This window comes from Pistacia vera, unplaced genomic scaffold, assembly GCF_008641045.1.
Source record: "Pistacia vera cultivar Batoury unplaced genomic scaffold, PisVer_v2 Contig104, whole genome shotgun sequence".
Taxonomy (NCBI): Eukaryota; Viridiplantae; Streptophyta; class Magnoliopsida; order Sapindales; family Anacardiaceae; genus Pistacia; species Pistacia vera.
In genome coordinates, this window is record NW_022195071.1 from 1,043,545 (window position 1) to 1,060,298 (window position 16,754).

At 33.4% G+C, this 16,754-nt stretch overlaps 1 protein-coding gene across 1 annotated transcript; it reads right to left on the reverse strand.

The window, feature by feature from the left end:
* Positions 1 to 9,390: 9,390 nt before the first annotated feature.
* On the reverse strand, positions 9,391 to 16,451 carry LOC116125369 (26S proteasome non-ATPase regulatory subunit 1 homolog A). Its single transcript, XM_031411111.1, has 13 exons — positions 16,129 to 16,451; positions 14,535 to 14,604; positions 14,336 to 14,441; positions 14,041 to 14,152; positions 13,799 to 13,967; positions 12,663 to 13,123; positions 12,423 to 12,558; positions 12,070 to 12,318; positions 11,755 to 11,975; positions 11,412 to 11,670; positions 10,873 to 11,105; positions 10,297 to 10,795; positions 9,391 to 10,182 (listed from the first exon to the last, which is right to left on the reverse strand). The coding sequence occupies exons 1-13, from the start codon at positions 16,272 to 16,274 to the stop codon at positions 9,859 to 9,861; spliced, it is 2,985 nt and encodes a 994-aa protein (XP_031266971.1). The 5' UTR covers positions 16,275 to 16,451; the 3' UTR covers positions 9,391 to 9,858.
* Between the last annotated feature and the right edge of the window lie 303 nt (positions 16,452 to 16,754).

The following is a 16,754-nucleotide window of genomic DNA, read 5'->3' on the forward strand; positions in this document are numbered from 1 at the left end:
TTCCCAAAAATTTAACCTATGAATTTACAGCTAGTAAATACAAGTGAGAAGCAAGTGCCAGGGGATTTCTGGATTCTAAAAGAAAGGGTAAAAAAAAGTAATAATACGATAATTTCACCATTAACAGCTAGGGTTTCAGTTAGCTACACAGTAGAAATCAACGTAATAACATAACTTGAACAGACAGATAAAGCAACAAACCTGATTAGATGAAGAGAGAAATATAGAATAAGACAAAGAGTTGAAAAAATGAAGTGGGGTAGTGAAATTTGAAGAGCAGAAGGAAGCAAGTAAGCATGGGGGGTACCACCACGAGGGAGAGTTGATGATAAAAGTATATAGAGAAAGTTCGATGGGGTGGTCAGATGTGTCTTATATATATATGTATATATAATGGGATCATTGGAGCTTTGACTTGAAAAGAGAGAGAGAGAGGAGGAGCCTGGTGGGGGATTAATATTAATGTGAACCTCACAGTTTCACCATATCGATCCATTCACCTCCTCATATTAATGTGTGTCACAGGTGAGCAACGCTCTTTTACTTCACTTTACCACCTCTTTTCATGATCCTAATTAACTCTTTCAAGCTTCCAGATTCCATCTTCATCTCTAACTTTCAAACTTTAGCAATAATATTTGTATCATTTGATTTTTTGAACCGATCATTAAATAAAGTACTACACCCATATATGCATATACTTATTAATATTACAATTTCAATGTGTTTTATTTCAACTATATATTTCAAAAACATGAGGGTGAGATGGCAGTTCAAAAATTAATTGAAAGTATGTGATATGAGTTTCAATTTTTTTATATTTTTTAAAATTAAATATATATATATATATATATATACACACACACAAATTCTGGAAGGATTATTGAACAATATATACATAGTCCAAGGGTCCCCAATTAGAATGTCAAATACGCTCAAATTTTTCTTGTTTTGAAGAGTAATGTTTACGGACTAGTCAATTTGTTGAATTTTTTGGATGAGAGGTCTAAATACATTTGTAAATTAATAAAATTACTTGAAATAATTTGAGGAATTATCAGTTTATCATCTATAGTGAATTAGTTGCCTGGTCGGTATAAAGGGTTAGCTTTTCATGATAAAAGATGACATCTTTGGAATTAAAATTAAAAGGGCAATTGGTTTTTTTGTAGGTAGGGTGTTTGCTTCTGTTTCACGATAAAATTATATGTCTTATTCAGTAAGAAAAAAAGACGAAAATAATAATATGAAGAGGAAAAAAGACGATTCCGTAAGAAATTTAATTGGAATATGTCTTATTCAGTAAGAAAAAAACAAGTTTAAGTTGAAGAAACAACAAAAAAATTAATATTATTAATTCAATAAAAGTAGGCCTTAAAAGTGATCTAGGACTCTCTTGTGTGCGAAAATAATATTATCTAAATAGAATATATACGTAAAAATGTGGCACAAAATTCAGAAAATTAGTTTTCTATTCCCAAAAAATAAATAGTAATAATAATAAGTCAAAAAATTTGCAATTGCATTCTAAGGGATCATATATGCATGATAACTTGATAAGTTAATTAATAATTTGTGCAATTTATATTATAGGCACCAATTATGTATATCCTATTAATATTTTCATTTTCTATCGAATTTCATGTGGTTTTTCACATCAAAATTACTTCATTTTGGGTTCCAAAGCAAGTATACGTGATCGAAATTCCTCAACCTTGAAAAATGGTAGAGAAAATTAACATGTCACTCAAAAGGATTTATGTAAATAAAATAATTAATAAAATAATTTTAACTTATTATTGTTATATTATTTTATAATAAAGTAATTTCAATTATTTTTTAAACTATTAAGAATTTTAGTAGAATAGTAGATCACATATTAAAACGATTTTTTTTTTCTTTCAAAAATTATTTAATATGTCGTCTTATATAATTAATAGTAGATTACATATTATATGTTAATGCCAAATAAAAACTCAAATAATATGTCGTCTTATATAATATCAACACATTATTTAACAAATCAGTTTGTCATTTAGATGGTAATGGATGATAACTTTTGATATATATATTACCTAGGATATGTGGCATTATTCCCCTTTTTTTTTTTTTTTTTTTTTTTGAATGCATCATTTAAGAATTATAGTAAATGAAAATGAGGTATAATACAATCTTTAAAAATTATAACTTCAATGTATACATCAAGTTGATAAGAATTTGAAGCGAAATCCAAGATTGGAATAAATATAAAGTCAAAAAGTAGAAATTTATGGGCAAGTTGAAAAATAAATAAGTTAAACATTCACATGATACAAGTGAATTTAAGCTCACGTTCTCACCTATTTTATATAATAGATTATGGTAATCGAAACAAAGTTGGCAACGTCACCATCTGTCAATCCTTAGGGGTTAGCTTAGCAATCAAGAAGGTTTACTTTCTTCATTGATTTTCTGAGTTCAAACCACCTTGAGGTCACTTACCATATTTGTAACTTACCTTGGAACATTAGACTTGTAGGATGTTCAATGGACCTTAGGGATTAGTTGAGGGGTACACAAACTAGCTTGGACATCTTGAACATCAAAAATAAAAATAAAAAACTTCACCAACTGCCATCAAACTTCTCCATACTCCATTATCTATTATTCGTCAAATTGATCAAGCTACATCAATCATATTCAAAAGATAGTTTTGAATTTAATACTTTACATATAAACTCTTGATGCAAACTAACGAATTTTAAGATGATTGGATGAGTTTGAATTAAAGATAAATTGAATAATTTAATGAATATTACGTGTCAAATATATAGGGTTGCCACATTAATTTATAGAGAATAGTTTATATTAATAGTTTGTACATGTAGTATTACTCTTAGGGTGCGTTTGGTTCAGGGAATGTTTTATTACTGAAAAGATAGATAAATTATCTTGAAGATTATGTGAGAAAGTTATATCAATATGTTTGGTTAGATTGGTGAGTATAAATAAATATTTGGTTGGGAAGAATTAAATGTTATCGGTAGAGGCTTTTATTGAATTGCTCTTCCTTTTTAATAATATTATTATAATTATTATTTAGATAGATTCCTCTTAACCCCCTACATTAGAGAATTAAGCTAAAACACCCCAAGAACAAAATTTTAAATTTTAACTAAATACTCCTAGCTACCACAAAAAATTATTGACCGTCAGTCGCCATTGATTGGATCTGGCCGATTGTGTGTCTATTTGGTTGTTGCCAACCAAATCGGAGGCCAAAAAGGGCTAAATAGTTGTGGATTTGATCACTTTCAACCAAATCTATGGCCATTAACAGCCATGGATTTAACTGAAAATGGTCAAATCTATTCTAGCTGTTAACGGTGGGGGTGTTAAAAAAAAATAAAAAAACCGAACCAAACTGGTAACCGAACCAGTTTTTCGGTTATTTAAAAAACCGGTTTGATTTCAGTTCAAAGAAATACAAAAACTGGTTTTTCGGTTCATTTGCCGATTTACGGGATTATGCGAACCGGTCAACCAAAACCAGTTTTATAAACCGGTTTATTATAAAAATAATAAAATATTAAAAAAAAACAATAAAACTCAAAATGTATAAATCGGTTTGTTATAAAAACAATAAATTATAAAATAAAAACGATAAAACTAGTTTATTATAAAAATAATAAAATATAAAACCGGTTTAAATTAGGAAAAATCAAAATAAAAATTAAATTAAAGAGAAAACTGGTTCAAAACCGATTAACCGGCTAACCAAAAAACCGGTTTTCCCCTTAACCAGTGTGCTTTTGGTTTAGGAACACTCTTAGTTAATGGCCATGGATTTGGTCAAAAACAACCAGAATACTGTTTTCTGAAAGAACAACATGTATGAAGAGTGGTGGAAATGGAGAATGAAAGCATGAAATGATGGATTCAAAAACCGTTTTCAAACAAAGCTTGGAAAAAGGGATTATACCTACTCCTTTGCTTTGGATTGATGAAGATTAGAATCAAAGTAATGAGACTTCCACACTTTAACACCACCTTAAGAGATTTAGAGAGTGGCCGTGGCTTTGAGAGAAAGTTTTTAGTTTGCTTTGAGTGAACAATGTGTGTTATGAACTAAAATGCAATCTTTTGCATTTATATATACTTGGACGATTTTGTAATTATTTATTTTTCACTTCCAAGCCCAATAAAATCTTATTTTAAAAAGGGAGCCCAAGTATTTATTATGTCACCCTTTGAATAATCAATATTATTCAAGGGTTCATGTAAACTAAACTAGTTTACATTAACAACCCATAAATTTACCCTTTTACCCTTTAACTATTAAAAGGTAATTTTCGTTCATCTCATTAATCTTAACGCTTTAAGATACAATAATTAAATATAATTAATTATTGCTTGACCATTTTAACCCTTAAAATGTCACAAACAATTTTCTATGTAACTATTACCATAGAAATCCTGTTATTACCCTTGGAAGGTGCTAGCACTCTTCGGATAATCATTTCTCTCTCTCATCATTCTCTAACTTCTCAAGGCTATTGATGTGACCATCTAGGTCCACCGTGGATTAGCCGTGAGTCAGTTCTAGATAAATCCGAAAACCTGTCCGGAGGCCCAACGACTATGGTAAACATCTAGCAATGTGCCATAGTCCCTAAACCACGATGAAGAAATACTTCATCGAACCCATTTCAGATCATACGTATCATGCAGGTAAGGTAAAGTCCCTCCATTGAAATATCTTGATCGAGCACAGATTCATGGAACGTCAAAATCCTAAACTCGATCTTCTACCAAATCGTTGATCAATATGTCCGGAACTCGTCATCACAAACTTGCTTTTGTATGACTAATAATACACTATGGCCAGAGATTCTGATTTCTGACATTTATCGACGTTCGTCTAGGAACTCAAATCTGAATGGAGTCAACGGTACTCCCGATCCTATATTTCCGAGTCAATGGATCCCCTCTTGACCATCGTTCATTTCCGTATATGAACAACGCATGACCAAATAGGCTTTATTATACGAAACATGATTAGTCTCGTACTTATACACCGTATGAACCATACGCATCCGTATCGGATCCGACTACAATGTCTCAGGTCAAAGGACTACATCATGCACTGATATAACCAAATGATAAATCATTGACTACATGCTTTTCCAAGTGATTTGTCGTTATTCGGTCACATTCGAAAAACAGTTCACCAACCGTTAATCCATACCAATGCCCCAGTGACATGACTATCATCGTCATCCGTACTTATATCAACTCATGATATCTTTCGGAAGCATCCGGTATGCCTACTGTACAATATAGTTGCCCAAATTTATATTGCTTCCGCAGGGAACCCTTTTCGATAATTCATTTACCTATTAAATGAATCATCTGGATAATTCATATACATACTTTATTTTAAATGTATGACTGAATAAAGGAAGCAATTTATATATATGAATTGAAGAACTCTTTCTTCTATTATTTATGATATATAGATACAAGACAAAATGCTCTGAAACCGACAACACGAATGGTTTCTAGGGCATACACTAATATACGCTAACATTTTTGGCTAAATCCAAGGCTATCTGGTCGTTTCCAGCCTTCGATCTAGCCGAAAATGGCCATATCGGCGCACGATTGGCCAAATCGTGCGCCGTTCCAACGACTATTGGCAGCGGTTGGTGGTGGTGGCCGACGACCGGCAGTAGAGGTGTTCCAAAAAATGCAAAAACCAAACCAAACCGAAAAACCAGTTAACCAAAAAAATGGTTCAATTACAGCTCAAAAAATTCAAAAAAAGGGATTTTCGGTTAGGAAAAAATAAAAAAACGGTTAACCGAAACTGGTTTTTTGGACCGGTTATATATATATATATATTAAATAAAAAAATAATTTCATTTCGGACTTTTATTTATATAAATTTTTAATGTATTGTTAGTAGTGGTCAATGGATATGTATGAATGTTTAATTTTTATTTGGATATGTATTGTTTATATTTACAATTTAATTTAGGAAATAATTAAAAAAATAAGTTTTATTAAAAAAAAAAAGGGAAAACCAGTTAACCGAAAAACCAGTTTTCCCTCTAAACCGGTTCGGTTCAGAAAAATGGTTAACCGTTTGGTTAACCGCTTTTGAACACCCCTAGTCAGCAATCATCTACAATGGCTAAATAATTTTGGGTGGTATTCATATAAATAGTGAGGGGCATTTCTGTCTAAAAAATTAATTTATGAGGTTATAACAGTCATTTTACACAATTGAACTAATTGTTATTTGGTAGACATATGAGGATATTTGTGTCCGAAGTGGTTTTTAATTAAGGGTAAAATTTGTATGAAATATGAATAGTAGAATATCCCAATAATCTTTTAATAACACATGTTACAAAGGCAATCTGATTACCCTCTATATTACCAATAATAACAATATTAATAATAAAATATTATTTTAATATTTTATTATTTGACAACCAAATAATATAATACTCGTAATAAAAGATGGATTATCATAATAATCTTCCTATACCCTGACGAAACGCACCCTTAAATAAAACATTAAACTTTTCATAGTTGCATTATTGATGGTATCACAGTTGGCGAATCAGAGGTCAGTGCTGCCAGACGATGGCTACATTGGCCAGGCCAGTGGCGGTTTATTTATTTTAAATTGTTTATTTTTTCTTATTTTTTTAGTTTTAGTATTTTTATTTTTTTAAGTTTTCTTTTACTTTAGTGGAGTTTTTAATTTTTATAATAATTTGAATTTATTTGTTTAATTTCTCTACATTATTTATTTTAATGTTTTTCTTAATTTTGTTTAAGAAGTATTTTTTATGCGTGTAAGTGCATGGGCATTGTTTTCTAATTCATAAAATATTATCCCAGTTGATTATATCTTATTTATTTAAGGCAAAAATAATGAAATAAAAGCTATGGGCTAAAATTTTTCCACTTTTGCCACTGCTTTAAAACTCAAATCAAACTGGCCGGTTGGATCGGGACTTGGCAGCTTTTCCAGTTTGGCTTAGGTTTTAGGGGTTTTTGTAATATTTCAAATTTATAGGGACCAACTGAATTTTGTAGGGGTGTTTTGAAGATATGTCAAAAGTATAGGGATTAATTAATAATTTTTTGGGGCATTTTTTAAATAAAAAAATTAGGGACTAATTTGAAATTTTCTAGCGGTTTTTTATAATATACTAAAATTTAGGAATTAATTTACAATTTTTTAAAATAAAATTATTGCTGATGTCATCAATCTAATTGACTGGTCCAACCGGTTGAACCGATCAACCTATGACCCAGTCATTTTATCGGGTCTCAAAACAGGTCGAGTTTTAAAACAATGCCTTTTGCTATTGAGTAGTGATCTCAATTTAAAAGGGGTCAAAAATATTATATTTTCATTTACAACTCTTATATTGCTATGATGTTTTTTAAAAAAAGAAATATATTATGTGTGAAAATAACAGTTTATTTATCACTATGTGACACTGTGAAAGTGAAGATTATAAAAAGAAGGTTTTCTTCCTTCATTGACTTTATAGGTTCAAACCATGGTTATTAGTATCCTACGATACCCGATACGTATCATACAATACGATTCGATATAAGTCGCCAATGATATGTATCAGAGAGTGTATCCTAAACCTTTCGATATGTTGATATGTATCCTACGATACGATATGTATATGTTCGTATCCTTAAAAATATCGATATGACTTTATTAATTTGGATCAAAGAACCAAAAAAAAATTCGGGTTGGAATTGGGTCACCCAACCTAGTTCACTAAAATCTGCCCAAATTTACCCATGTTGTATGGAGAAAGTGAAGATATAGTGGAAATATAGATATTGACATTAATTTTGTAAATGATATGAATGGTTGAGAGAAAATAATATAGATTTTTAATTTTGATTATGTAATACTATAATTTAAAGCCAATAATACCACAAAAATCTTTAATTAATTTTGGGGATAATATTAATTTTTAGAAAATTTTGATTATTTTATTAATTTTTTTGAAAAAAGCGTATCCTACGATACGATACAATACGATATGCGATATATGATTCAAAAAATTAAGTTTTCGATACACAATACGATACTCGATTTGACAACCATGGTTCAAACCATATTAGGATAATCTACCATATTTGTGGCTTACCTAGAACATTAGACTGGTAGGGTATTCAATAAACTCTGGNATTGATCTTGGAAATGATATGAATGGTTGAGAGAAAGTAATATAGATTTTTAATTTTAATTATGTAATACCATAATTTAAAGCAAATAATACCACAAAAATCTTTAATTAATTTTAGGGATAATATTAATTTTTAGAAAATTTTGATAATTTTATTAATTTTTTTGAAAAAGGTGTATCCTACAATACGATACTATACGCAATATATGATTTAAAAAATTAAGTTTTCGATACACGATACGATACGCGATTTGACAACCATGGTTCAAACCATAGTAGGATAATCTACCACATTTGTGGCTTACCTAGAATATTAGGCTGGTAGGGTATTCAATGAACTCTGGTGATTAGTTGAGGTGCGCGTAAGTTGGCCTAGACACCCCGATTATCAAAAAAAAAAGTGAAAACGATATTTAAAGTGAACACATTATCTTAGTACAAGAAAATAATAGTTTATGAACCTAATTAACCAAAAAAATTTAGAAGAAAATCTCATTCAAGGAAATCCATGAAAAAGTCTTGGTTAAAAGATGGAGTTGAAGTGGGATTTTGAAGAGTTTTGAAAGACAAGAAGTGATGGAAGTCTAGCTAAGTTTTTTACTTTTTAATTAGGATAGGTAATTGTTAATAAATTCTAAAATCTGATGTAATTTGATTGAATATATTGTTAAATTGTAAAATATTATACCATAAAATTGCTATACATAAGTTTCTTACTACACTTGATAAACAGTATTGCTCCTCCAAACATAAAAGAGTTTGTAGATACATTTGTCCTTCATTACTCTCACTGCCTGACACTGAAGAAGATGGAAATTGTCTTCAACCTAACATTATAGAAATGATAGAGAACAAAATTGTATCATACAACACCATGTATAAATGTACTAAGTATAATTTTGATTTCCTCTAATATCTCATCAAAACTGTTCATTTTAATAATTAGAAAAGTTTTTGTAACAATCAGATCAATAATTTTCACTTGTAACATACATGTGCCCATTTAAACAATGCACCATTTTCAATTGCATCATATTTTCATATTAATATTTAATACAATAACATAAATTATATTAATTAAATTGCTGCAGAGCTGAATGTCATTTCATTTGAATACGAAAACCTAGTCTTTATCATTTAACATGAGAAACATGGATTTTGATTGCTTGCAGACTTCATGAGGTTTCTCTTTTTTTGATAGAAAACTAACGACGGAAACACACCAATATAACATTGGCCCTGTTCAGTCAATTACAGGGAAGAAGTTTCCCAAGATCAAAAGATTATGAGGGGGAAAAAAGAAAAAAAAAACAATGTCTAACCAGGGCAGAAGTTTTCCAACATACATCAAATGTAATACAGATTTCTTCTTCCGTTCCCCATCGAACTTAACTTCAGACATTACTATCAAACTAATAAAAATATAAAAATAAACAGTTGACAGCCTGCAAACTCAACCTCAGTTCCTCACCAAGCCCAGAGCATTGTGACAGTTGATTGCATTGTGGTATAAGTTGCTTCCACCGATTTGACTCTTTCCTCCACATATTACTTCCATTTCATTTTTTACTCCACATAGGATATCACAATTCTCCACATAAGACAATGAGAATCACATACATTACCCGAAATGATGGCCACATCATGAGGTGTACTCAAAAGGTGCCGGCGGTTGAGGTTCTTCATCAACAGCCATGGCAGAAGCTGAACCTTGTTGTCCTGTAGTTGAGCCACCAGCAGGTGATTGCGTGGATGAAGGTGCATCGGTGAGCGAGAGCACCTCAGGTTCGTTAGGACGCAAGTCCCTCAGGAGAACAAACCCTGAAGGTGCTGACTTCACTGGCACATATCTGCTGTCTTCAAGAAACCTGATGAACTTCTCCTGAGCAGGAACCACCCTGGCTGGGTTGGTCAAAAGTTCAAAAGATGGCTCAGGCTCTGCTTTCTTCTCCTGTGGCGTATCAACCTACCAAGATCAGGTAACAACATTGTCAAGATATATCCATGTATTTTCTTTTTTCAAATAAATTAAATTTACTTCAAACTAACAAGGCAGAAAATCACAAAAACTGAGAATGACCTGCATAGAGTCCCCTTCTTTTTCACTAGATGATTTTCCTTTTCCAGCAGCCTCAGTCTTTTCATTATTCACTTTCTCTTTCTGCTCTGCCTCTTTCTTAGCCCTAGCTTTGGCCTTTGCTGATGTTGACAGAACAGCAGTGGGAAGTTTTACAGCTGACGTAGCGGTGGGCACAGTAGTTGGTTTTGGATACTCAAACAAGGAAGGTTTTGCATGCGATAAGAATTCAAACTTGGGAACTTTCAAGTCATAGTTGAGTCCAATAAGAGCAGTTGGTGAGAACGACAAGCTTATGAAATATATAAGGGGATACCAATACCAAAACTGGCTGAAAACAGCAAGACCAACAACTGCAGTAATTTTATCATGTTTTGTCTTGGAAAGTAATTTTATAGTCATATTCCTTCCACCAGCATCAAGAATTCCAGAGGCCAAGATTGCTCCCATCTTGCTCATAGTATCTTCATGCTTGTCAAGAATTATTTTTTCCAATTGTCGCCTAAGAAAAAGTAACATATCAGCAATACGAACTTAAAAAGTGAAATACAAGTGCAAAGCATGATACTACAACAATACCTGAAGGTTCCAACACGAGAATCATTGGCTTCATTAATCTGGACCATGACCATAGCCATGGCAATGAGGGCACCTTGACGAACAAAATCAACAACATCAGAAGTCAGAGGCTCTAGCAATGATATAGCCTCACTCAGGCCAGTACCCGCACAGGAAATGCCTACGGCAAGAGCCGCACCATATCGGACATGTGGATTGTACGACTCAGATAGCAGAGAGACAATTCGAGGAGTCTGCAGTTTAACAATACAGTGAGATCCAAAAAGATTAGTTAACTCCTTCTGCTCCATCCACTCGTCACCCACACCACACACAAATACATAAGACGAAAAAAGCCAAGGCACAAACAAAAAGATAAAAGAATTATAATACAGACACACATAAATACATATGAATGCAAAATATTCATGAATATGTTATTGTTAATATCTACAGAAGAGCTTACAATACCGTATTGCATTGACAATAACGAAATCAAACAGATAAACAAGTGCCATGAGAAAGGTTAAAAACAATTGAAAAGATAGGAAATTACAGACCTGCTCTGGCTCAGAGTACAAGACAAACCCAAGTGCTAGAACAGCAGTCCTCCTAACATCATCACTCACATCTGACACTGCAAAGTGTAGCAGCTGACGAATGGCCTTGTTGTTAGCTGTTCCACTGTAGGCCAATGCCAACGCATACATACCTCCATAGCGCAGTATGGGATCTTGATCACGAGTCATCTGTTCAATTAATGTATCTGCTTCTTCTTCCCTTCCATACACTGTAAGGGCAATGCCCAAAGCTAAGCCCCTGAAATATAATCAGATGACCAATGAGTGGACACCATAGCTAAGTTAAGCCTCAGGCAACAAAGAGATTTCAAACATGACTCACCTAATGATCTTCTCGTGCTGTGTCTCATGTGCATAAGCAAGCATCTCGCCTGCCTTCTCACTAGCAGTTCCGACCATGAGCAGACCCATACTGATGCCAGCAGCTTCACCAGCAACAGCATTGTCAGTATAAAGCACATTTTTTATATCATCGTAAATATCTTCGTCAGCAGTTCCTAGAGCTGCCAAGCCAAGACCTAAGCAGGCACCATGTTGAATAACCTGAAAGAAGTTTCCAATTTATGATTCTTCTAAGTACTGGAGCCTTATGGGCTAAAAAGAAAAATTAGATGCCGTAGACTTGAAAATTTAGTACCTCCACAGTAGTGCTGCGTAGGCTATCACGGAGGAATTGTTTAATGCCCTCACCATGGTTGGCATGAATGAGACCCAAAGCGTACAGAGCACCACCTTCTGAGTATGGACTGCCACCACCAGCAGACCCACCCTGGGGCAAGTAAGGTGCCATCAGTGACCTTCCCTGCTGCAGATGGCCTCTATGAATAACACCTAACCCGGCAGTTGCACTAAACTTAGCCCAGTTAGTGGCTCTGCTCAACCAGTCCTGACAATACACATGAATCAGCAACATGAGTTTATTACGAATAAATAAGTGTCTGGGCACATCAGCATGAAGGCAAAACAACAAAAGTTATATGATTATTGTACCAAATTCTCCCTGAGAAACGTATCCACAGTTGTTCCAGCATGCATAATTGCATTTGCATAAATTGTTGCACTATGACAAACACTATTTCTCATCTCAACTGACTGCTTTATCGTCTTCAGAATCAAAAGATCAGACCTATACACAAACACAACCATAATGTAAATTCCTTGTAACGTTTTTCTGCAAATAAACTGTACAAAAATGGAAATCCACAATGGTGAAGGAACAAACGGGCTCACTTGTTATGACTATATAAGAATTGCAAAGTCAACTGTATTGATGTCTCTCCAGACAAAATTCCCCTGATTTTGTTCAGTCTCTCTGCGTAACTCACTTCTTTTGGATCTGTTTCCTGCACATTTGCATTAGAAGCAGGGGTTCCATCTGTCATTTGAACATCCTCTGCAGCAGCAGTGCTTTCATTTTGAGCAGGAGCTGATTCAGTGGACTCTGAAGGTAGAGATTTGGGTACAGGAAGGTGATCTCTCACATTCAAGAGAAAAGCTTGGTGTTCATTTTCTACAAGATCAAAGGCTACTTGAAACGCCAATAAAGCATCGTCCTTATTTTCGGAACGGAGAAGCTTTTCCAATATACTCACAACACCTTCAGGTTCATCCAAGAACATGAGACACTGACAGATACTCAAATAATCTGGAGAAGGCAGCTTTTGGTATACTTTAACAAGAAGACGAAGCACCTGCAGGAAGAACCACAGGATTGTTTTAGAACAATCCAGAAAATACAACCACAAGTTTCATTTGTAAATAACTCTTCTTGGAGCATTCAGTTCAAACTCAAATCAGTAAAGCAAGGTACGCTTTCAGCAACCACTAGAACATATGGAGCAATGGAACACATCAAGGAACCAACTACTAGAATCGTACTCAACAAGGATGTAAAAACTAAGGCATTCGGAGATGTTAACAGCATAACATGAAGAAATAAAAATTATGAGGTTGACACAAAAAGGAACTCATAAGTGTGAATGTGTAGGTTTTAGAAAGGTCATTTCCTATATAATAAAAAAATTGCATTGTTATGATTATCTATAGTGAAATTGACTTGGATAATTACTTAACAATTCCTAATTCATCACAATTCAAGAAATAAATGATCAACTATTATACTTGAGTGAAGACATAAGGAATAATAACACATTTTAATCGAATGTAATAGCATGGTATAGAAACCATCCCACACAAAAAAAGGCATCTAAATTGGCAAACTATATTTAAGAATCTTTTGACATATGGCGGCTATTTTTCAGAGTCTATAACATAGGCTCAAACTGATTCAACTTGAGTAAACAATAAGATAAAGCTTAAATAATAGGTAAGAGAACATCCTCTGAAACCACTGAACAATTTCTCACCTCACGCCGATATTCTCTACGATTAACAAAGGAATGAGAGACATTAATGCAATATGACAAAGTCCCATGTATATTATCACTCCTAGTAATTGCTTCCTCAAGTTTATCCAGTCTCCGGCATTCAATTGCAATTCCCATAGCTTGTTGGTATTTTCCATCCGTAATACACCTACATGAAAGAATGTTTAGCCAACTAGGAAAACATATAAGAGACAACAGATAAATAGGAACCATTTACATACTTATCCAGCATTCTTTCCACAATTGCCTCCAACCTAGGGTCCACATTTGCTGCTTCATCGTTCAATTCAGCTGCCTTTGACTTGATACTGGCATATTCATCTATAGCCTTAGCTGAGGATAAGAGTCAAATTGAAAAATCAGGTCAATAAAAATAGTTTCAATAAAAAGCTGAAACTACATAAAAATCATAATCAAAAAACATTTTGCTTGACTTAAACAAACTCCTATCTGTTCTTCTCCTCCCCTTCCCTCTTACAGGGATCAAAACCAAAGAATGTCTACAGTTATCCTCACCTAAAAGTGTATGAACATAATCAGAATCGTCTGAAACATCAAACAAGGAACCAGCTCCAAGGGCATATGACAAGGAATCATTAAGTTCACCCAAGTAATAGAAAACCTGTGATGACAACAGTAGAATCCAAGTAAAGAAAAGATCAGGGAAGTTAACACTATATTGCTTCTACCCAACAAGAATGAAATTAGTTATAACCTTGGACACCAACAATGCAGCCAATTGCCTCTGATGCTGATCAAACTCTTCGTCCTCATATAAACTTTCTCTGAAACACAAAAGGAAGGAAAAAATATTGGCATTCACAGTCTGATTTATAAATACAAAACAAGACCTACTGTGCTAAGAAACTATATCAACATAAATACCGATATAAAAGTGCAACATTTTCACAATCAATGCAGTTAACAAAGCATTAAGCATCACTAAATTATCTTCACACTGAGTAACAAACCACCAATAAAAAAATATTTGCAATAAGCAGTAACATACATAACCAGCAGTAATTGTCGTTATATACACACAGAGATATATATATACACCAACAAAATCTCCAATCCATGAGACAGTAATTGCTAGAAAGTTTGGGCAGTATAAATAATATGGTTATGAAAAAAAGTGAGGCCCGTTTTATTTATTTCAGTCTTCAAATTAAAGATCAATCCTAGAGATTTTTTATCCATTTGTTATTTACTTTTCAATTAGCTACTCAGTCTGTCAAAAACTTCAGAGATAGTTAGCTGCTGGCTTAATGTATCCACTTTTTTTCCTTCGCTGGGGGAAGGAAAACTTTTATCAGATAAGTCTTTGACTCATGTACACAGTCAAAATGGATTTTTAATTGAAATCTAGCGAGGATGAAAATTGGAGCATTAGATAGCAGAACATCATTTAAGTCAACACAGCCACAGAACAGAACTGCACATTGCATTCAACTAGAATGACTTATGTAATCCAACAAAAAGTCATTGAGGATCCTGTAAACACGTTAGATCACTATTTCCCCCAATCAAGAGCCTGATCATAGACAAAATCAACACACAAAACATCAAGACTCCACCATCATCACCAACCAAAACCCAGACAGCAACCACCTATTACAAGCATTTCCATCATTAAGCTCCATTTCACCATCAGATAGGAAGTCGGATTCTCTTACTAAAGGTCTAACCCAATGAAAACAAATTATAGTGAAGAGAGATACCAACATTAGGAGCAAATTAAAATCTGTAGCCAGTTTGAAACTTAGATCCTATATCTCTCCAATACAAGCAGCTCATGTACCATTACTCGCTCATGGTTACTACCCTGACGATCATTGACCAATACAATATCAGATTTTTCACAACATCTAAAGCTTTCGTCATTTTACCAAGTTAACCAACTAAAATATAAAGTCGAAACAAACCACCACTAAATAAAAATGTAACGAAGTAGCAATTTCTCCCTAAAGCAGCAATACACTCATATTTAAACCCATAACAGAAATAAAAAACCCCTCTTCTGATCTTTTTAAAAATTAACTAGACAACCATTCACTAACAGAAATATAATGCCACATCGCACAACTAAAATACTAAATCCTTTCATCTTCAACCAATTAGCAACTAAATTACTCAGTTAACTCAATGTCCCCTCTTCCAAGAAAGACCCAAAACAAAATTAACCTCACAAAGATTCACATTTCATCCTCAGACAAACCATAAAGATCGAAAACTGAAATTAAACACAAAAAACACACACAAAAACACATAAAGAAATAACGCGAAAAAGGAAAGGGGTAATTGCGTACATTATGGGGACACTAGTGGAGATCTCAGGCCAGAACTGATCAACGAAGCTGTTGAGATTAGAAAGTGCGTGCAATTTCAAGGAGGGATGACTCTCGTTCAACATGGCCAGTAAGCCACCGGCCGAGCTCACCATCGTCGCCGCCATAGCGAGTAAACCTTAGCGAAAACCTTGGGGTTTGTAATGAGTTATCGCCGATCAAACAAAGCGAGCGTCAAACGAGGGTAACTTGGGAAAAGAGAAACCGAAATTCCAAACCCTAGCACAGAGTAAGCGAGAGAAAGGGGTAAAAATCTGAAAAACGAAGACGGAAATGAGATAGAGAAAGAGTGGGGGTTTAATTGATAATAAAAAAATTGTTGGCTTTTATAGGAAATTCTGAATCTAGTAAACTTATGCAACAAGTCAATAATTTACAAATTAAATATTTAAAAGAAAAAAGGAGTTGGATTGGATTGGATTGAAAAATATCTTATTTAGAGAGTTTTTTTTTTTTTTTTTTTTTTTTTCCTTCCACATCGAACCATATTTTCACACAAATTGACTAAACTATCCGTTTATAATTTTTTAAAATTAATAATAATCAAATATCAAAAATGTGTGTTACAATAACCTAAAAGAGGCATT

What these genes read in the sequence shown, in the direction of transcription:
- LOC116125369 (XM_031411111.1), bottom strand. Translation starts at nt 16,274, where the DNA reads ATGGCGGCGACGATGGTGAGCTCGGCCGGTGGCTTACTGGCCATGTTG. An exon ending in TCCACTAGTGTCCCCATAAT is followed by an intron (nt 14,605 to 16,128) that starts GTACGCAATTAC and finishes TTTGTGTTTCAG; the next exon opens with AGAAAGTTTATATGAGGACG. An exon ending in TACGCAGCACTACTGTGGAG is followed by an intron (nt 11,976 to 12,069) that starts GTACTAAATTTT and finishes AACTTCTTTCAG; the next exon opens with GTTATTCAACATGGTGCCTG.